This window comes from Apis cerana, linkage group LG6 (assembly GCF_029169275.1).
Source record: "Apis cerana isolate GH-2021 linkage group LG6, AcerK_1.0, whole genome shotgun sequence".
In the NCBI taxonomy this organism is placed as follows: Eukaryota; Metazoa; Arthropoda; class Insecta; order Hymenoptera; family Apidae; genus Apis; species Apis cerana.
Window position 1 is genome coordinate 6,526,331 of NC_083857.1, and position 21,130 is coordinate 6,547,460.

The 21,130-nt window shown below is 28.3% G+C and overlaps 3 protein-coding genes across 7 annotated transcripts; all 3 read right to left on the minus strand.

Annotated features, from left to right (window-relative positions):
* Positions 1-3,432: 3,432 nt before the first annotated feature.
* Positions 3,433-7,338, minus strand: LOC108001546 (uncharacterized). Its single transcript, XM_017062585.3, has 5 exons — positions 6,526-7,338; positions 5,765-6,051; positions 4,964-5,163; positions 4,641-4,887; positions 3,433-4,540 (listed from the first exon to the last, which is right to left on the minus strand). Exons 1-5 carry the CDS (start codon positions 6,655-6,657, stop codon positions 3,964-3,966), a joined length of 1,443 nt encoding a protein of 480 aa, XP_016918074.1. The 5' UTR covers positions 6,658-7,338; the 3' UTR covers positions 3,433-3,963.
* A 583-nt stretch (positions 7,339-7,921) lies between these two features.
* Positions 7,922-16,371, minus strand: LOC107996384 (uncharacterized). 4 transcript variants are annotated; one of them, XM_062076899.1, is made up of 16 exons: positions 16,191-16,371; positions 15,779-15,910; positions 15,575-15,707; positions 15,350-15,463; positions 15,148-15,269; positions 14,879-15,075; positions 14,650-14,798; positions 14,508-14,573; positions 14,277-14,434; positions 13,235-14,179; positions 12,939-13,163; positions 12,803-12,855; positions 11,486-11,589; positions 9,896-9,940; positions 9,588-9,803; positions 7,922-9,244 (listed from the first exon to the last, which is right to left on the minus strand). In XM_062076899.1, exons 2-16 carry the CDS (start codon positions 15,818-15,820, stop codon positions 8,976-8,978), a joined length of 2,838 nt encoding a protein of 945 aa, XP_061932883.1. In that variant the 5' UTR covers positions 15,821-15,910; positions 16,191-16,371; the 3' UTR covers positions 7,922-8,975. The 4 variants fall into 4 exon arrangements, with proteins under 4 accessions (XP_061932883.1, XP_061932882.1, XP_061932885.1 ...); XM_062076898.1 differs by having other exon boundaries at positions 16,054-16,347; XM_062076901.1 differs by lacking the exon at positions 14,508-14,573 and having other exon boundaries at positions 14,277-14,371; positions 16,054-16,265.
* Positions 16,372-17,436: 1,065 nt separating this feature from the next.
* LOC107996308 (BTB/POZ domain-containing protein 1) lies at positions 17,437-20,521 on the minus strand. 2 transcript variants are annotated; one of them, XM_028665308.2, is made up of 6 exons: positions 19,726-20,521; positions 18,848-19,531; positions 18,539-18,698; positions 18,299-18,456; positions 17,988-18,222; positions 17,437-17,917 (listed from the first exon to the last, which is right to left on the minus strand). In XM_028665308.2, the coding sequence occupies exons 1-6, from the start codon at positions 20,040-20,042 to the stop codon at positions 17,756-17,758; spliced, it is 1,716 nt and encodes a 571-aa protein (XP_028521109.2). In that variant the 5' UTR covers positions 20,043-20,521; the 3' UTR covers positions 17,437-17,755. The 2 variants fall into 2 exon arrangements, with proteins under 2 accessions (XP_028521109.2, XP_016909779.2); XM_017054290.2 differs by having other exon boundaries at positions 18,848-19,534.
* Between the last annotated feature and the right edge of the window lie 609 nt (positions 20,522-21,130).

The following is a 21,130-nucleotide window of genomic DNA, read 5'->3' on the forward strand; positions in this document are numbered from 1 at the left end:
TGGACCCGACACTTCAAAAGCACGGAGCTAAGCACATATACAAAGTACCGGAAGGACTACGAGAATTGTGTAGCGACATTTCACGGGAAGTAAGTAATATTTTATTGCCAAATGTTAAAGTTGTCACAGTGCCTTCGCGCGCCCTTTGTCACAATTCAAGAATTCAATTCAAAAATTTATGCAAAAATTTCTCAAATTATATATTAACACATCTTGCCTGGACCTAACCTTCCAAAACATCCATTTTAACTATCCATGCAATAAATTCCAATTCTTAAAATAATTTCAATAATTTCACGTTTCTGATCCTCAATTTCCTATTAATTTCTCTATGTTTAAAACAGGTTCTTCGCTCGCAACCGACCAACATTCTCGCCTTTATCGCCGAATACGTGGACACTCTTCTGATCACGCGCGAGAATACAAAAAGTACGGCTTCGTTTTGCTCAGAAATTTCCTTCACCCTTCTTTTTTTTTTTTTTAAATATTCAACACAACAGAACGAGTTATTAAATTCGCTCCATTCCTTTCAGTTGCAGTCAAAGTCGTAAACAATATTCTACTGGGAAGCGAGGCAATTCTGAGCATACTTTACAGGGCTGGTTTCAGTTTGGAGCAAGTCGCGGTCGCCGCTCCACGGATTCAAGTAAATTTTATTTTTCTCGCGTCTATATATAAATTTTTCCCGCCTCTTCTAATTCTCTTCACATTTTTCAGAAAGTATTCCGCTCGTACCTGGACGCGATGGATTTGCGACCATTGATATGCGAGGGTAAGAAAGGGAGGGGAGGTCGTAAATGAATCGTAAAAATAAAAAAAAGGAAGTGGCAAGCGTTATTATTTTTAAAATGCTGCTTTTACGACCTCGTGCCGGGGAAAAATTATAAAATAAGAGGCGATACGAGTTGTTATCGATGGAAATTATTCTTCAACGTGGTTTTAGCCGAGATGATTAATGAGAATAGGCGCGTGTGCGCAAGTTGAAATAAGTTGGCAATTGATCTTGGCAAAAATTATTTTGCTATTACGTATTGATATTATCCGTGCATTTGGGAAAAATTAAATGATTATTTCTTTTTATAAAATTAATTTCTAATTTGAGTTTTTTTTAGGAAGAGAATTTAGATATATTTCTCAATTTGAAATAAATGCTTGTAACACAATTCTTTCGATTCGTTAGAAAGAAATATTATTTCTTAAATTACTTTTATAATTGTTACAAAAGATTGTATCAAGTATAATGAATGAAACACGCGATTTATAGAAAGATAATCTTTGTAAGTATTTTAATCGTTTCGATTGTTTAGAGGCAATTTGCGAAGAGAAATCCAAGATATCGATTCGAAATATTTTAGAAGCAACAGGAGCAACGCCCGAAGAAGCAGAGCAAGCTTCCATAATAATACAAGTCAGTATTTCAAATTAAAAAAAAAAGAAAAAAAATATTTCTATATAACAAAATTACTTAAATCTCTTAAATCCTCGTATAATTCTCAAATGTTGAATACAAATCATCAGGCTGCGTTCCGTGGTCACTACGAAAGGATGTCTTTAAGCGAGGCTCAAGGAAAAATTCAATGGCAAAGAGCGGTGGTGAACACTCTGGATATTCTGAAGAAGGCTGGTGCAACGCAAGCGGAAATTGCTAAAGCCGCGAGACACGTGAAAGTAATGACTTCTTTACTTAAACATCGTGTTAGTGACGATCATTTAATTGCTAAAACACGCGTTATTAATTAGTTTGCCTATCGAGGATACTACAACAGAAGGAATCAGAAGATCGACCCTCGTAAGACGTGAATTGCGTGGTATAAATTTTGGAAGATTCATTGATAAGAAAGTTTGAGATGGCTGTTGATGTTCGCAGTGGAAGACGAGCCTCTCAAGAAGGATGAACGTATCCTGGAGCCCGTGGAGGCTTTCCAAGCGGTTGCTTGGATGGACGTGATGTACGAGGATTCCGGATTAGAAATGCAAAAGGCCCACGAAGCTGCTACAATTATTCAAGTAATGCTAACGATCGTTCGTACTTTAGATTATAGAAATTCGTGGAAACGAAAAATTTTTATCTTTTTTTCAACGATCTTCAAAAAAAAAATATGCAATTGCGTTCTAAAAGTTAATTGTAAAATGATTTCTCTAATCTCGTAAAAACAATTAATCGAATGGATTTAATCCCTTCCTCTTTTCTTTCTTTTTCTTTTTTTTTTTTTTTTTAAGACAAGATTTGTTTTCATAGAAAGCTTATAAAAAATATCGTGCAAAAAAACAAAAGTACGATTTGCAACAATTGGAGACAACGTCAACAATGGTCGCTGATGCCGTTGTCGATAAAGTGCATCAGAAGATTTTTGAAAAGATAACCTCCCGCAAAGATATCCCCGAAGAGTATGGCACTCGGGAGGAAATGATGTATATGAGTTCGAAATTTCAAGTAGCTTTCAAAGAGCAAATGAAGATGTCACGTTTAGTAAAAAGTATTATAATATTTGATATGTAAATTTTTAAAAAATCTTAACGCGTATTTAACGGTTCATTTTTTTTAATAATAATTCGATCGCTTCTTACTTCGTCATTTTTAGATAAATAATTTAAATAACTATTACAAGTCACAATTTTAAAAAAAAAACCTATATAAAAGCTACGTAATTTCAATTATTAAAATTAAATGACCACGTGAAAAGGACAAAAATTATATCTGATTGATTAATGTATAAGATAATGATAATATATATTTTCTTACTCTTAATTAGAACTCCCGGATGACGAAGAGGAGGAGGAAGAAGAAGTGGAAGAAGAAGAGGGTGGGTGTAGTTACTACAAAACTTTTCGAAAAATAAATATTCCGATAAATAATATTCAAAATCGTTATTTTAAAACAAAATATAGAGAAAATTAAACCTAAATATCGTCCAAACCCAACGCAACCGAAGATGGAAATCAAAAATCCCCCGATTTACATGGAAGAATCTTTGACGGAGGATGAGGATATAGCGCCGTCAGAGATCACCGAAAAATCAACCACGGAACCTTTGACCACGAGTCCGGAATTGCAATCGGAATTGGAAACGGATCGTCCAGATTTAGCCGAGGATGAGAAAAGTATTGATAATAATTTCTCATTATTATTATTATTAACATCACGATGAGATGTTATATAATAGTGTCCGAGCTGGAAGAGGATGAAAAGGAAAAAGAAGGTAAGAAAGAGGAGGAAGAGGAGGAAGGAAAGCAGAGTGGCAAAGGAGGGAAGACGGGGGGAGGGGAAACGGAGGATGAAACGGAGGATGAAACGGAGGATGAAACGGAGGAAAAGGAGCAATACGACGAGGCGAAAGACGAATAGAAAGAGATGGAAAAGGAGCCAAATGATGCCCAAGAGGATGGCGGTACACGTTAGCGAGCGTTCTAGCTAGGAATGATATAAATGCGCTCGTTTATTAACTTTATTAAAGCAATATACTTCCAAAATAAGTTTATCAAGTTTATTAGCGCAATATACTTTAAAAAATAAGCTTTCGGCGCGCGAAGCTTGAAATTAAACTTCTCCTTTTTTTTTTTTTAATCCGAATTATTCTGTCCACGCTGTCTTTTCTTAAAAAAAAAAAAAAAAAAAAAAAGAACGATAATAAAATAAGAATTAAAACGGAAATTCGTTTTGCTGAAAACATTTATAGCAGTTTTTAAGAAAAATTTTTTTTCACATATACAAAGCGTCTATGTATAAAGACGTGAATAATATAATTATATAATTTTTGTGCCTCTTCCACTCGAATTTTTTCGTCTACTTTCCCCCCCCCCCCTCTGTCTTTTCTTTTTCTCAAAAATCGTAATCAATAAAAAAAATGCTATAAATTCATCTATAACTAGGTAATTGCGTATGAAAAAAAAGAATATATAATAAACATGTGAACTAAAACAATATAAATACAAAAACTTAGTAATGTAGATATTTTCTCGAATTTAAAATGTATGTCTCCAAGGTGTACCTTTCGCTGAACAATAATTACCACTTTTTATCAAACGGGACTTCAAGTTTTTAAATTGATTGGTGTCCCCTTCCTTGAACATCTGCCCGCAATCACCGTATCTGCACGGCGGTTTCCTAATCGGTGCACCCCGATTGTCCCGAAAACGGGAATTATCGTAGCCCGAGTATTTGTTCCCTCCTTGTTTCCCGTTCTCATCGAGTTGACACGTTTCCGAGCTGAATGATTTATCGCATTCATCTTTCCGTTCGTCCGTGAATTCAACCCCGTTGAAATACGCCTTGTGCTTGCACTTTTTATTGGTCTTGTACTTCTCCACCAAAATGCACAAGGAATCCTTGTGATTGATCGTTGCCACGGAATCGTCCAGCTCCTCGTCGTTCTGCTCCTGCATCGTCAACGCCTTCTCCGAATCTTTTCCATGACAGTTATTGCAAGTCGATTCCCGAATAACAGTGTGATCATTGCGATTGCAACTTCTCAAGTTGCTCGAGTTATTTGAGGAACAGAGGCAGGTGTCCGACGCGAGACGTTTTTCTTTCGAGGAATGTCTATATTTGGGAAAAACAGATATCGAAGTAAGAATTTTCATTCTAATTGTTTGTTCTATAGATAATATAAATGTGTTAGTTTTACAAATGATGCGAATACCTGTTGTACTCGTCGCAACGATGATGACAGTGGTCGTGAGAATGGCAACAATGACGATTCTGGCGACAACAATCTCGATGAGGCTGTAGAAGATTTAGAGTCGAATGTTTCTCGCAATTGCAAGCGTGAGAAATACTTGATGACGATGGGTTGTTCTTCTGTGGAGTGAACGTGCATCGCAAATTTCGATGGAACCCTTTGCAACCCCTCCCCTCGCCGTTACAATCGTGCTCGTCCCGGTTGCAATCTGAAAAATATGCGCGAGAAACGATGGCTTATAAAATTCGCGAGGATAATTTAATCAACATCGAGGAAGGACTCACTTCGTTTCTCTTCTTTGGGCGGACCATTAGCTTTAACGTTGTTCGTTTCGTTTTGATCTCGATCGTAAAGAAGATTAACAGAATCCAATTTGGATGGGATTTCTTTCGAGTTTCGTTTTTGCAAATAGGAAAATGCACCATGAAAGTGATTAGAATTTCGAGATTCTGTTACGGGATTTTTCATTGGCTTCGAGTCGCAACTAAAAATAAATATAATGGTACGTAATAATAAATCGATATCGTATTATTATATAATGGTTTTAATGGTGTCATATAAAGGAAACGATTAATAACAAGAAAAAGAGCAAGATTTAACATTTGCTCTCGTATTATTATTATTATTGTTGTTATTATATTATTAAATCAATGAATATTAAACTTCTTGCGAGTGGATATTATCGTATAATAATTTTCAACTTAATTTAACTTAATAATATTTATGAATACATAGTTTTTAATGTTTCAAAAAATGGTTTAAAATTTTTGAAAGAACACGAGATGAAATTACGATTAATTTAATGTATTATTACTTAAAGTTTTGAACGTAGATATTTCGAAGGAAACCTTTATCTCTAATTATTCCAAATTATGAACATATTCATGAAACCATTGTAATTTATTTCAGGATATCTCTCTAAATGCGTATGCATATAACCAAATACTGAAATTCAATTTAAATTCCATTTTCTCGATATAATTGCGATATGTTTTTCCATAATTCTTGTTGTAATTGCCAATATCCTTTTAAATTAAACACGTGTGTATACGATAATCAATTTTCTTGTGCAAAATCTGTCATACCTTTCCACTTGTTCCAATTTGGAGAATTCGTTTTTCTGCGTGATTTCGTTATGCTCTTTACTTGGAACGATGTCGAGAGTGTCTCCAACATTACACTGCTCGTTACGTTTACGACAACAACTGCATATTATTGGCTTTTGGAATAAATTTTCCTTCGTCGAGCCATTTTCCCCACACTCATCGTTCCAATACGTTTTTACTTGATTCGGCCTTGATTTTGCAGAATTCCTCGTCAACAGTAAATTCTCTTGATCATTTGAATCCTCATTTCCGCTAAGACTTTCAGTCTGATTACACATATTGATAGAAATTTTAATAAATAGACATTATTGACAACGCTTTTAAAAAATACATTATTTATTACTTATTTAATACAGTTCCAAATTCAATCATTTTTGTTTCAATCTATTTCGTTGAAAAAAAATATCTCATTTTTGAGAAAAATAAATAGAGAAATTACTATTCAATAAAAACAATTGCATAATTGTTTTTAAAATAAAGTTCGGGAACTTTTAGCAAAATTGAAATCAAGAAAATCACTGTATGTTTATCGTGTTATTAATAACGAACGAAATACAATTAGAAACGTTAATGTCAAAAAACGTTACATGCAACAGATACACTTCGATAGATTTTTACTGATCTATCAAAATTAAATTTGATACTTATATATAAATTTATAAATTTATTATAAATCCATCTGATATGAGATAAATATTTTTTAGAAAATAGATGATAAAATATGTTAATGGAACCATTACCTTATCGAACTTCGTTGCTTCTTCCGAGTTGCAATACAGGCCAAAATTTTTCGGAAATTTACGCCGAGCTCGACGAAAAGCCATCGCGGCTGCGACCAACTGATGAGACGAAGACGGACAAACCTGAGACATGGCTAAGAAGTCGTATAAATCGAGTCGAATATTCTCCGGATTTAAAAATAATTCAATTTGTCATTCGGAGTGATTGGTTAAGTTTCCTATAGGTAAAGGGCAATTGAACGTTGAAGTGAGCTACACTCTTTCACTAATAATTTACGAAGAAATCGAATTCGATTCTCCTATCGATGCTATTGATTCGAAACTAGTAAAAAATACAATAACAAGTAACAAGTAATAACTAACGATAGTCTTCGCTTTAAAATGGAAACATAGAACATTGTGAATGATATCTTACAATTAAGCTTTTGTTATAGATTAAATATATTTTGTATTTAATTCGTTCGATTAAATGTTGAAATTAAATTTTCAATTAAAATTTCTCGAAAATTTTAAACAATTGTATTGAATTTTTCCTCTCTGAAGTTAAATCTTACGTAAATTTAAATAAACGTGTATCCTATTATTCTTATAAAAGAATAAAGTTTAGAGTTTTCTGTGTTAATTGGCTATTTTACGATATTCGATTCTATTATAATCTTCAGCGCATTGTTCTTATATAACGATATACAATTCAGATACCGTACAAATTCATTGGATTTGTATCACAGAACAGAATTTCGTTTAGCATGGAAATTTAAGCCGACATCCTTCGTATCGAAATCGTTTAACTTTAATTAGATAATAACAAATGTTTTAATAATATTCATATTCGATTGTATTTAACAATAAATTTAATTTTTATTAAACTATATATATATATATATTCTTTAAATTATATAAATGAATAATCGTAAAACAAGCTTATATTTCTTCAAAATATAATATCGAATAATTATTAATTTTTTAATTATGAAATAAATTTGAAATAAATATAATTAAAGTATTCTCTGATATTGGTAGTCTTAGAAAAAAAATTTATAATTAATTACATAAACCGCAATAAAAATGGGGAAAAAATATAATAAGAAGGAATCTTGAAATCGTTAATTAACAGTTTTTCATTATCAGAATTTTAATTAATGTTGAAATAATTGGAAAATATTTTGTCATCGTAAAAGTTAGTCAAAGTTTTTTAAGGATTTAAAAAACGATTTAATACGATTGAATGAAATAATTTTAAATTGGTTATCGATATATAAAAACAGATAAATACACAAATAATTACACATCCTATGATATAAATATTAATATGTTATATAAATAGACAGAGAAAAATGTTAAAGATATTATTGATATTATGATCAAATTGATGATTGAATTAAATTAATGCCCGAGATATCATCGAAGTTAAATTAATTTATTCAAAAAATTGTTCCATCGGAAAATATATTTCTATAACTAAACCATAAAAATAATAATTTAACCCAAAGAGAAAGATTCCATACATCAGTCAAAATTCAACAGATTCGAGTTTAACTCGTTCTTTTATCGTAACAATAAAATATCGTACTGTATCAAGAATCATCTCTTCGTGAAAATTAATCCTAGTAACTTATTCATTAAATCAAAAATATTACATTATAACAACGATTAATTAATTTACACTTTTCACAGATATATATGAGAATCACGACAATTTTTTACACGGAAAAATCCGAGATTTTGATATTAACGTTTCATAAAATTATAGGTGACGATTTAATCACCTTAATTTAAACAGTTTGTATACAAACTTGCATACATTATATGTATACTATTCGTACATATGAATATACAATACGGATAAAGTATGCCGATAACAAAAAAAAAAAAAAATAGACGTCTATATGATAAGTTCGGATTATATACTATGGATATAAAATATTATATTTCTAAATCTTCGTATGATTATATGTGCGTGAATACTAAAAGCATTTCTTGGAACTAATTAGAATCATTTTTCGTTATATGCACCAGCATCGCACCTGATATATATTGTTTTTCACAAATTGTGATTTTTTGCATTATGTAATTATGTATTACCGAAATTTTATCTTACGTATCTTACGTATCTTACGCGCAGTACTCACTCATAACACAGCATTTATAAATTTATTATTATTCGCTATCTTTGAGACGTTCATTATAAATAATTCGTAACATATACACAATTTTTACAAAACAGCATCTTCGCAGCGACACATTTGCAACAAATAGTTAAATTATAATTAATTGTATCACAAGGAACAATTCAATGAAGATAACATAATGCAATACCATCCATTTCCTTATGTTCTTTAGAATTTAACATTCGCAATAAATGGATTAGTTAAAATCGGTGTAAAATCGGACGGACTGCATCAGCCATCTTTAAGGTACTAACGTAAGAACTTCAGTTTCATCATATCATATTAATTCATCCATGGTGGACAAGAAGTTGGTGGTTGATATGTTTGAGAAATTGGCACCTGATAATGCTGTACTGTTTGAGGTGGATGCTGCGGTCGCTGCTGATGATGCGGCGGTGGTGGTGGCGGTGGATTGCAAATGGATTGCATCAATGGGTGTGAATTATAAGGAGGAGGTTTTGTCGTATATGGTGGCATTTGATTATATTCGATATTCAATGGATGTTCCAATATCGCATTTTGTACGGGTGAACGATTACCTTCAACGTGCCCTAAATAATTCAATATAAAAATTCATTATGTTATATTTATATTCATATTTACAATTAACTTATAAAAATCCAAAGTTTGAGCAAAATTGCAAATTAATAAAAAATTACTTAAAAATTGGAAAATATATAATTACATTAAATAGTATATAATTTCGATTACAACAAATATTTTATTTAAAAATCTTTATTTTTTTTCAAACAATATATACTAAAAATCTTTCTAAATATTTATTAGAAATAATCTTATATTCTATATTTTATTATTTATATTAAAATTAATTATATAAATTTTATTTCTAAATATATATAACTATATACAATTATCGATATTCATTATGAATACCTCTAGGTCTAATTTGTGGTGGTGGCATATTTGTTGGAGGTAATGTAGGACACATTCCTTGATGCTCTCCATCCCTTGGCATTGGTGGTGGTCTACCCCATGGAATTCTAACATGATGTGTTTGCCAAGGTGCTTGTGGTAAAAGTGAAGGGGGTAAAGGTGGACCACCTCCAGGATGTATATTTACTGAATCTCCCATTGGATTCTGCTCATTTCCTATTACACAAACATATACACATAATGTAATCTGTTTCTCAATTTATAAGAAAACATAAAAACAACTGCATCAGAACAAATTTTTAATATACCTGTATTCATGGCAGCACTTTTTTGATCCAAGTTGCGTTTTTCACCTAAATAATGAAAATTCATGAAATGAAATAAAGTATATAAAATAGTATAAAACAACTATATGTAAAATGTATTATAAAATTAAATATGGCAAATAACATAATGAAATATTGTAGTATAATTATTCATCAAATTAAAAAAAAATCAATAAACAAAATAGAAATAAAATTGTAATTTTTTTATATAAAATTTATAATAAATATTTTTAAATATTTAAATTAAAATATTATTTATGTTATTCAAAATATTATTATAGTTTTCTAATTAACATTATTTTAATCAATACAACATAATAATTTTTTAAATATATATTATAAAGTTATAAAATAACAACAATATTTCATGTCATTGACCGTTTCTTATTAAAAAGAAAAAATAATAATTATAATGCTAAATGCATCTGAAAACATGTAATAAATATATATTCATTAAATCAGCTATCATATCACGATTAATATAACATTTCTTCAGTTAATATTTGTTTAATCTGTAAAATAAAATGTTATTAAAAATTGATTTTTATTTATTATTCAAACTCCAATTTCTTGTCAGAATATTACTGGATTCACTGCAAAATAAATAATAAAATTAATCATATATAGTTATTTAGCAAATCCCAAAATTGATTTCATTGGATTGATTTCATTGGATTGTTTTGATTCTGTAAATTTTATATAATTTTATATATTATATATATAATATAAAAGAAACTACATTAAATAATTCATAAATTATGAATCATCAATGTCAATATAACATTATGCTGGTACTCCATGTATTCACATGTTCAGCTTCAGAGATCTGATTCCAAGATACATATCTTTGACATTTCGTTTTATTAAACTTAAAATACTAATATTAAAACATAGAACGCATTTCAACGGAATACGAACGATAATAATTATAGTTAATATTCATTAAAAGTAATCACTGAAATATAAAATCACATTATTATAGATATCTGAAAATACAAAAATATATTTTAATTCAATAATAAAAACATATGAAGAAGCATTAAAATTAGGATGCTTAAGTTAACTATTTTAATTATGTAATACAATATAGCGAAAATCTTGTTAATTCTAAATAATAACAAATAAAGACAAATAGAAAGCAATCTAGCTGTGATATCACGTAAACGTTGTGGATAATTCTGGACATCTGCAAAGTATCTGAATGAGTACATGAAGAAGCAAGTTGCTAACAATAAAACATGGATTAAGAATAAAGAGAAATTTGTACTGTTTAGTAAAAAATATATTTACAATAAATAATGTACTACAAGCTAAGAGTATTGAGAAACAATGCTAGATACCCATCTGAAATAAAAATATATATAGTATTGAATATTTATATATATATAGTATTGAATTGTAAATATATTATGATTAAATAGCATATTTTAAATTAAAAATAAATATCTTTTCCATTACATAAAAAAAATAATTGTTTAATTAATTTTCATATTTATTAATATATATTATATTTGTATTAATTTTCAAAAGGTATCCAGCACTCTTTCATCATAAATACTCTTAGTTACAGACCTGGATGTGGAGGTGGCATTAGCAGCTTGTTTCGATCTCCATGAGGTAGACCCGCAGCTGTTGATGATGGACCATGTAAGACTTGCTGCTGTCGATCACCTTCTCTGCTTAAACAATTCAGTTTCAAATTATTAATTCACAATCAATGATTGTAAAGTAAACATTTCAAAACTTAAGCAAATATCACCTGATGCTCAGCCATGGATATTTCTGAAATGTTAAAAGCATCTAATATCTCCAGGTATCACCAATATTACCAAACTTTTGTATAAAAAGAACTTATAATAATTGAGTTATAATGTAATAATACAGAATATTATAATATTATAATTAAGTCCAATTATATTTTATGTATAATATATATAATATATAATTATATTTTTTAATTTTATTTTATTTTAATTAGAATTAATAATAGTCATCGATAACGAAAATAATGATATACAATTTTTAATAATTATACACATAATGATAATAAAAAATTTTAATTTTTTTTATAAAAAAAAATTTATCTAATGAAATGAATAAATATATAAATATTTTTTTTCAATATAATATTCCGTGAAAAAATTATTTATATATTCACAATCATTTACTTTAAACATCCTGATTATTCAAACATATTATTTTAATTTCATTATATTAATTCTTATTATTTTAATTTTATATTTTTCTATATAAATAAAACAGATATTTCAAAATAGTTTGATTGTGAATATGTAAAATTTTAATTACTACATTATAACTTGCAAGAATTGAAATTGATGTTCCTTACTTTATAAAGTCAAATGTTTTTTTTATTTTTTTTTTTTTAATAATAATAAATTGATAAGTAAGGAACAGCTAAAAAAATTCCTGCTTATTTGATTGAATTTGATACATCTTGATCAAAGCAGGTTTCTGAAAAAAATTTTGTTTTATTGAAATGCACGTATTTAAGCTCACTATAATATAAAATAAATTGACTAAAATTTATAATTTTCATATCTAAGCAATGAGAAAAATTATTAGGCAGCTTTCACAAAATAAAAGATTCTGTCACAGTTAGTAATAACATACAATTGCAAACATTAGCAATTGTATATATAGTATACGCGTATACTTATATATATTTTAACATTATATTTTTTTTTAAGCTTTAATATCAATTATAGACACTATAAATAAATATATTTATTTTGTATTTTAAATATCAAGGTTCATTAAACCTGCTTTATTCACCTAATAAATTTTAATTTTCTCACATATTGCAAGAAAATTTTACTTCATGCATATAGAAAAACTATATTAATAAAAATAAATAATGATTTTACTTACCCTGTTCCATGACGTTGAGCAGGCAGAGGACCACACTGATAAGGTGATGACTCCTATTATTCATAAGAGAATTTATTTAAATTTGTAATATTTTATATATAATAGCAAATATAAAAAATATATTTTAAAAACTAACCGGATTTGTTTCAACATCTGAAAATCTTCTTTTTACACCATGAGATTTTTGTTCAGGAGAATCAGGCTTTTGCTCAAATTGTTGAGGTGGTGATTGAACTGTATAATGTACTTGTGGGGGCATATGACCATTCTGATATTGCATATGCTGAGCATGATATTGTATCTGTGCTTGAACTTGTGGTGGAGGTACATTATGTAAAGGTATATTTGGTGGCATCTGAACCTGTAATATTTTTATGTTACTATCAAATTATATTTCAATTTATAAAAAATATATAAATATTCTCATGTCACCTGCAATTGACCCTGAGATTGCAACATCTGTTGCGGTTGTTGTGCCTGATATAACCATGGAGCATTCTGTGAAGGAGGTGCTTGCGTCGGCGGCGGAATACTGGTAAGAACGTTCATAGAACTTGGTATTTGAGCAGCAGGTGGTGGTACAATTTGTGGAGGTGGTACTGGTTGAGGTTGTGATCCTTGATCCACTGGTCCTTCTTGTTGATGTTGAACTTCACCTCCAGGAGGAAGAGGATGTTGTTGAGGATGTTGAGGCGATTGAGCATTAGGGACTAAAAAAGTTTGTGTAGACGGAGGAGGTACTTGTAAATGAAATTGAGGAGCATGACCTTCAAATTGTGGAGGTAACATATGCTGAGCCACAGCTTGAGACTGTTCATGGTTTTGTTGTAACTGTGGTGGAACAATGTGCTCTCCAGGTTGTAACACAAATTGTGTTTGAGATTGTGATGCAGGTGCCTGCACTTGCTGATATTGTATTTGATAAGTTTGTGGTACTGGAGGTGGTGGTTGATTCGGAGGAAAGTTTGGCGGAGGAAAATGAAGATGCAATAACGGTGGAGGTGGTTGTTGAGTTATATTAATTGGTGTTGCTGGAGGTGGTTGTTGTAAATTCACGTTGACGGCTTCGATTATTCCTTGTGGTGGTGTAGAAGGCCTTTGTACATTTGGTTGTGTATAAACATAAGAAACTGCACCACTAACTGGTGCACTACTACTTGTAATAAAGTTTTGTTGAGCTGGACTCTGTGGTGGTGGCTGACTCATAACATACATTTGGGCTACAGGTTGCGGTGATGATTGTGATCCAGGTTGAATTCCTTGAATTTGTAGTGGTTGTCCTGGATGAATTTGATATTGTACTTGACTTACTGTCGATGGAGGACCAATTAATTGCACTTGACCAACAGGTGGAGGTGGCATAAATGTTTGTATCTCCTTCATACAAAACATTTAATTATAGAAAAAGTATTATATTTAATTAAAATTAATTTAATTAAATAATTATTGAATTACATTTATAAATTTATTTTACCTGTGCTTGAGGTGGTGGTACCAATGGTCCTGAATGAGGAGGTATATGTACTCCAGGTGGAGGAACTGTTATTCCAGATCCTGGTGCACCAGTTACTGTAGCAGTGAGAATGGTTGCTGGCAATGTTACTACATTACTTTGAGGATGTTGTATGATATCTGTTAAGAATGATTTGTAACAGTTACAGACAGAATTTCTAACAGCCATGAACTATTAGTGTATGTGCTCTACCTTGATGTTGTATAGTAACAACATTAGGCTGTCCCAAAGTACCAATGTTCATGGTTTGAAATTGTGCTATAAAAGATGAAAGTGGTAACAAATGAAAGTATATAATTAGACTTAATATTTATGAAATGTAATTAATTCATACTTTGTGGTATTTGCGACTGTTCTATAACTTGCTGTGATTGTACTGGTGGTGGCTGTTGCTGTATATATGATTGTAATTCAGATTGCATTGTCTGAATTAAATTAATTGCTAACTGTTTTGCATTTTGTAATGCTTCTGGTTTTGGGTGCCTATATAAAACATATAATAATATTGTATTATAAAAAACTGTATTATAAAAATTCTCAATAAAAAAATATATATATCTTACTCTATGTACAAATGCAATGGTTCTGGAGATTCAGTGCCTAAAATGGGATCAATGAATTGTGATCCTCTACCTTTTAAAGTTATATTTGCACCTGTTTCACTCCTAATATATAATAAATTTGCTCCACCTGCACCTATGATTCTGCCTCTTAAATCAAATCCTTCTGGAGCATTTTCTATTCCAACACAAATTTTTTCCTGTAGAAATTATTGATACAATAAAAAATATAAATTATAGTATGTATAGTTTTAAACAAAAATATTACATACCACAGATGTAATATTGGAATGTAAACTCATAAGAGGTGGTGGTGCATTAGTAAATCTACTTGGTCTATTTAAAGAACTTTGATGTTCTGTTTTAATAATTTCATTAATTTTTTGTATAGCAGCTGTAAAAAAATTAAAATAAATATTCTTTAATACTTACAAATTTATAAAAAAACAATATAAAAAAAAAAGAACAACATACAATCCACATTATGTTTTGCATGTCCCTGTATATAAAGATATAAAGGTCGTTCATTAGGACAACGTAATTTTTCCTGCTCTGTCATAAAACGTCCACGTGTTGAAACAGTAGCACCTAAAATATATGGAATATGCTGATGTAAATAATTGTTATATAAATACAAATAATATATATTAAATTAAAAAAGAATTATAGAAAATATAACAAAATATTATGAAAACATACCTGAATAAGAATTAATTTCATCTTGTATGTAACCCTTTGTAAGCAATGTACGGGCACTAGGTGGTATTTCATTAATTTCAAATTCTGATGTATATGTTTCTCCATTTTTAAAAGTTGCATTTGAAGCTGTTAACTATTTTTTATAAAGCATTAAAAAAAGAATATATAAATATATATTAACATTAAATTATTTCATAAATATACCTTATTATTTGAATCTGAACCTCTCAATTTTCCTTTAGCCATGGAGATGAAATATATAGATCTTTGACAAATATATTTTTTTTCATAACGTCAAAGTATATACACGATTAACACTATTCGAATATTTTTTCGCTATATTAAGAAAAAAAAATTAATATAATTTTATTATAATACTTTACTTTCTATCTACAATATATCATAAATTTTAGGTTATAACTAATAGTAATAAATCTCCAATTAAGCGACAATGACATGAACTTTATTCCTATACATACCTAATTATTTAATAAATTAATAATGAATTACAATTTCAATCACAATAAATACACAATCGAAATTAATAATATATTAAATAGTTAATATTTAAAGATTTCACAAAAATTATTAATCGGTATTATAAATCATTTACTACCATTTTTTAAGACTATCGTTGTGTGTGACGCTCTGACAGTGACAGACTTGCGCGTATTAGATGAAGATGCCATGTTAATTTTACATATATAAAAAAACAAAAGATTATATAACGAAACAAGTAATGATTTTGATTTTTTCGCACTTTTTGATTTCAATATTTATTTTCATTTTTATACATTGTTTTATATATACATATATATGTGTATATACATAATACATACAATATCATAAAATTATCGCTATAAAATTTTAATTATGTTATGCAACATTTGAAAAAATTTTATAATAAATTATTTTTTGTCGCGTATATAATTGAAGTTATATACGCGAAATAAACTAATCTTTTTTATATTACATTAAAAAATTTTTAAATTACTGAAAATTAAAATTGAATTACAATTAAAAATTTTTTAAAAATAGTACGTATACTTATTATTATTAAAAAAAAATAATGACGTAAAAAATTTTTAAATTTTTAAAATTCATTTATTTAATTTCTTACTAATAATATATGCATCTTTTTGTTTTATAATTAAAATATAAATCATTAATAATTAATAAAAATATCAAGTCAACATGCATATTTTCTTTATTGTGCAAATATAAATAAATCATATTTGACTAGTTTGCGCAATTAATCAATACATAAAACAAATTTGAAAAATTTACCATTAATATTGTAACAAAAAGTCTCTTAATATTATGTTTATAGTTTACAACTTCTAAATTTGAATAATTCTAGAAAAATAATGATATATTGCTATTGTATAGATGTATACATAATATATAATATGTAAATATGTAGTTTTCTACCAAAATTTATAGATATTTTACAATAATTTTTCTAAAAAATATTTGTTAAGCTTTCAATTGTATTATATTATTTCTCATGCAGAATATTAACAATTTTGAAATATTTAATTTTACTTTTTAATATTTTATATATCAGGAAGAAAATTATTAGAATAATTTTTTATAAACAGTGACAATGAGACCACTATTTTTTCACGCAGATTTGTAAATATTATATGTAAATATACCACTCATGTACATATTTTTTTAAGAAATAGAAAAATAGATTGTCCTTAGTCATAAATATTAATATTTTTAACTTATTCAATATATGATTACCTTCTTCAAGCTTCTTTAAAACTTATTTGTCTTTAAAATTTTTAAAATCCTTATTTATGCTAAGGTTTGATAGGAAATTAAGTTTTACTTTTGAAGAAATTGATCATTAAAAATAACTAAAAATAAGTAATTCATTTTAATTTTAATTTTACATCAGTAATACGAATCAGTCTCTTCTCCTAATAAGGCCTTTGAAATCTTTTCAATACTTTCAAGTAGATACAAGATATAAAAGATTTTTCATTTATAATACAAACAAAGTTTAAAACTTTTTCAAATATGCTCAGTTTTTAAAGTATTAATAAGATATACATAATTAACAAAGAAACTGATGTAACATTTACATTATGTTATGTAATATAATTTAATATAACAAATTTTGAAAGACAATGAAACTGATAAATGGAATGTCATCATTATGTACATGAGTTCTTAAGTATAAAATATAAGCTCAGGAATTTGCCCTTCATCAGAAGACGTCCCATTATTATCTCCTGTTTCAATACTAAATTCAAATTTAACTTTCCCGTTTCCTGAATCACTATCTACCATAGCTGTTTTTAAGCCCTTACTTCCATAATGTGAATAAGGACCCTAAAACAAGTATAAAATAATAACAAAAATTGAATATATAAATAAACTAAAATCATATAATAACACAAACCTTAAAAGTTGCTGATGCAGTATAAATCGTATTTGGTAGAATTTCCGCTAATTCTTTAAACATTAAGCGATAAGTATATTTTGAACCATCACAACTAAAATTTGTTGAATTTGTAGCAATTACTTTTCCAGAAGCAGTATGTATTAATTCAATTAATACTTCATATATTGCTGGGCCATGTATGCTACCATAGACTCCATAGCCAATAAGAAATATACGTCGATCAACACTAAATCTAATAAAAAAGAATAAATTATATTATATAAAATATTATAACCATGGAACTTTTTATATTTTATCTTCACAATCACCTTATACGGTCACTTGTTCCATTATATCCCCATCCACTTTTAGTATGTTGAAATCTGCATACAGTTTGTTCTTTGCCAGTCATGCAACAGCGTGGCATTGTTTGAAATCCTACTACTGGTTTTGGATTTAATATAAAGTATGAAAACAAAGAAAGAACCTAAAACATATGATTTCTGAATAAATAATTTTATAAATATATATATAAAATATATACTGAATAATACAATTAATACTAAAACCTCTGAATAATTAAGAAGTCCAGATTGTGCTGGACCAGCTGTAAATTCTTCCTTTGACATCAAAGGAAAACGAATTAATGAAAAAGCATTACCCAAGACAAAACGTTGGTTTTCTGGAGTAACTGGTAAACGATGTCTTACACATTCTGCTTCTGACCATCTGTTTAATATGAAAAATGAATTACACATATATAAATTAAATATTATATATTTTTTATACATATTTTCATCATATATTCATATATTTGATGTATATTATATGAAAAATAATATCATACTAAAATATTATATTTATATTATATTATATACCTTAGAACTGCTTGAAATATTTTAGATTCTCTAACACGAAGAGTGTCTCTTTCCAAAACAATTTTCAATGTATCAATATCAATATCTGTGAATCCATCAGCATTCAAAGCTTCTGTAGTAAATCTGTCTATAGTATCCAAACATACTGCAGCCAATTGTGGCTCATCAAAAAGACGAGCTTGTGTTAGAAGAAGAAAGGCATTATCACTGGTTAAATTATTTTTCAAATAATCCACACAATGTTTTTCTAAAGCAGACACTGCATATTTTTTAGCTGTATATAATGTTGTCATTACAGTTTCTGGATCTATTTGTATTTCATCTGTATATAAAAAAAGGAGTACTGCCAAAAAAGCAGCAGGTTCTACATCAGGTACTTCTATTTCTGAAGAAGCTGTAGCAAGTGTTCCATTAAACATTGCATCAAAAACTGCACTTCCAGAAGACAAGACTAGTTTATGAGCTGGTATACGCTGCTTTTGTGCTCCTCTTCCTACTATAAAGCTCACATCTGATAATATTTCATTATTGAAAAGAAAAACAATTCTTTCACGCATTGTTGCCTTTGTACCTTGCCAATTATAAGCTACTGTTGCTTGACCATTTGTGGATGTATTTTCCAAAGCAACAGTATCTTGAGATCTTCCTTCTAAATGTAATGTATTTGCTACATTTGTTGGAGGCCTACTAAAAAATTTATTAAAAATATATCAATAGAATTATAAAAATAATATATACATAAACATGTATTTTAATTGTAATTATAATCAAAAACTTATTATTTTTTTTTTACTTTTATTAAATATACAATTAATAAACAGTTATTAAAATAATAATAGCAGTTATTAATAACATTAATATATAATTTAAATACTTACTTATCACCATTTGAAGGTGAAGATTCTCCTCTTGCTGTTGATGAAGTTGGTTGATCTTCATCGCAAACAAAATTGAGCGCACGTCTGGCACGTGAAAGAATAACATTGCTAATGGGTTGAATATTTCGTACAGGTTCTGAAGACGAATCTCCAGATATAGTAAAATTCACATTTTGCTGCGGTTCATCACCATCTTCTTGACCTAAGCGTAAATTATGCAGTCTCGACACAACAGTTGGCACATCGCTCAAGGAAGCTTCCGAAGACATTTTTACACAATCAAATATAATATTTTTTGACGTATTGCTCTTTTTCATTAAATTATTGCAAATCGTGTCAACAAAAGCGGCACGATTGCTTGCATTACTTTATTCGTTTTGTTGAGTTCATTTAATATTCCGCACGTACGAATATTAAACAATTCAACGTAGTAAAACTAAAATAAATTGATGAAAAATAGAAATTTCATTTTAAAAGGAATCTTTTCACCTGTTTTAGCAGCAGGTGCCACCCGAAATATCTACATGCGTGTATTTTCGTAAATGGCACTCAAAATGTTTTCTGAAATTAATTGTTCTTGCCATAGAGTATATATATTGTAGTTATTACCATAGACAAGAAATAAAATACAATACATTAATATATGATTTTGTATCACAAAATTTAATTAAATTTTGATTTAAAATACTAAAAATTTTTAATTTTCTTATGCTTTTGTATTCTATAAAATCTAAAAATGATATTATTGAAATTTAAAAATTATATGTTTCACGTTTTTTCATGAATTATAAACACCATATTGGATTTTCCTAACTCAATTAAATGGTAGTCATCAATGCGCGCTAAATTTAAATTAATTTTCGATTAAAAAATTATTAGATAATAATCATTTTACAAATGGAATATAATAGGATAGATTTGAATATCATTCAGTATTTGCATCTACAAATAAGGTAAAACAATCTTTTCATTTTGTAGGACTTTGTATTAATTAATTAAAATGATATATCGATTGTTTAAAAAAATATAGACTTTATAATGTAAAATTAATAAACGTAAAAAGATCATTTCGTTTTCTAAGAACGATTATTATTGTTTTTTGCATGTTATTCAAAATTCTTTCATTATATATCTTTGTTCATTTTGCATATATTCTACAATGCACATTACAATTTTATTCGTAAAAAAGCTTTTCATAAGAAAGTCTTCTCATATTCAATACATGATATATTAGTGATCACTATTTATATAGTTTTTTGATCACTTTTTAATTTATCATACTGGACAAATTTTCTGACATTGTTTTTCTGTAATTTTGTAAAAATCATTTGTTTAAATTTTATTGTCGACTGATGTTTTGTATCGAAACAATCATCATACATTAGATTTTACGAAATTATTATCC

What these genes read in the sequence shown, in the direction of transcription:
- LOC108001546 (XM_017062585.3), bottom strand. Translation starts at nt 6,657, where the DNA reads ATGTCTCAGGTTTGTCCGTCTTCGTCTCATCAGTTGGTCGCAGCCGCG. An exon ending in GCCCAAAGAAGAGAAACGAA is followed by an intron (nt 4,888 to 4,963) that starts GTGAGTCCTTCC and finishes CATATTTTTCAG; the next exon opens with ATTGCAACCGGGACGAGCAC. An exon ending in CGTTGCGACGAGTACAACAG is followed by an intron (nt 4,541 to 4,640) that starts GTATTCGCATCA and finishes TCCCAAATATAG; the next exon opens with ACATTCCTCGAAAGAAAAAC.
- LOC107996308 (XM_017054290.2), bottom strand. Translation starts at nt 20,042, where the DNA reads ATGAAAAAGAGCAATACGTCAAAAAATATTATATTTGATTGTGTAAAA. An exon ending in GACTTCTTAATTATTCAGAG is followed by an intron (nt 18,457 to 18,538) that starts GTTTTAGTATTA and finishes CATATGTTTTAG; the next exon opens with GTTCTTTCTTTGTTTTCATA. An exon ending in GGAACAAGTGACCGTATAAG is followed by an intron (nt 18,223 to 18,298) that starts GTGATTGTGAAG and finishes CTTTTTTATTAG; the next exon opens with ATTTAGTGTTGATCGACGTA.
- LOC107996384 (XM_062076899.1), bottom strand. Translation starts at nt 15,820, where the DNA reads ATGGCTAAAGGAAAATTGAGAGGTTCAGATTCAAATAATAAG. An exon ending in GTTCAGATTCAAATAATAAG is followed by an intron (nt 15,708 to 15,778) that starts GTATATTTATGA and finishes TATAAAAAATAG; the next exon opens with TTAACAGCTTCAAATGCAAC. An exon ending in TGTTACTATACAACATCAAG is followed by an intron (nt 14,435 to 14,507) that starts GTAGAGCACATA and finishes CATTCTTAACAG; the next exon opens with ATATCATACAACATCCTCAA.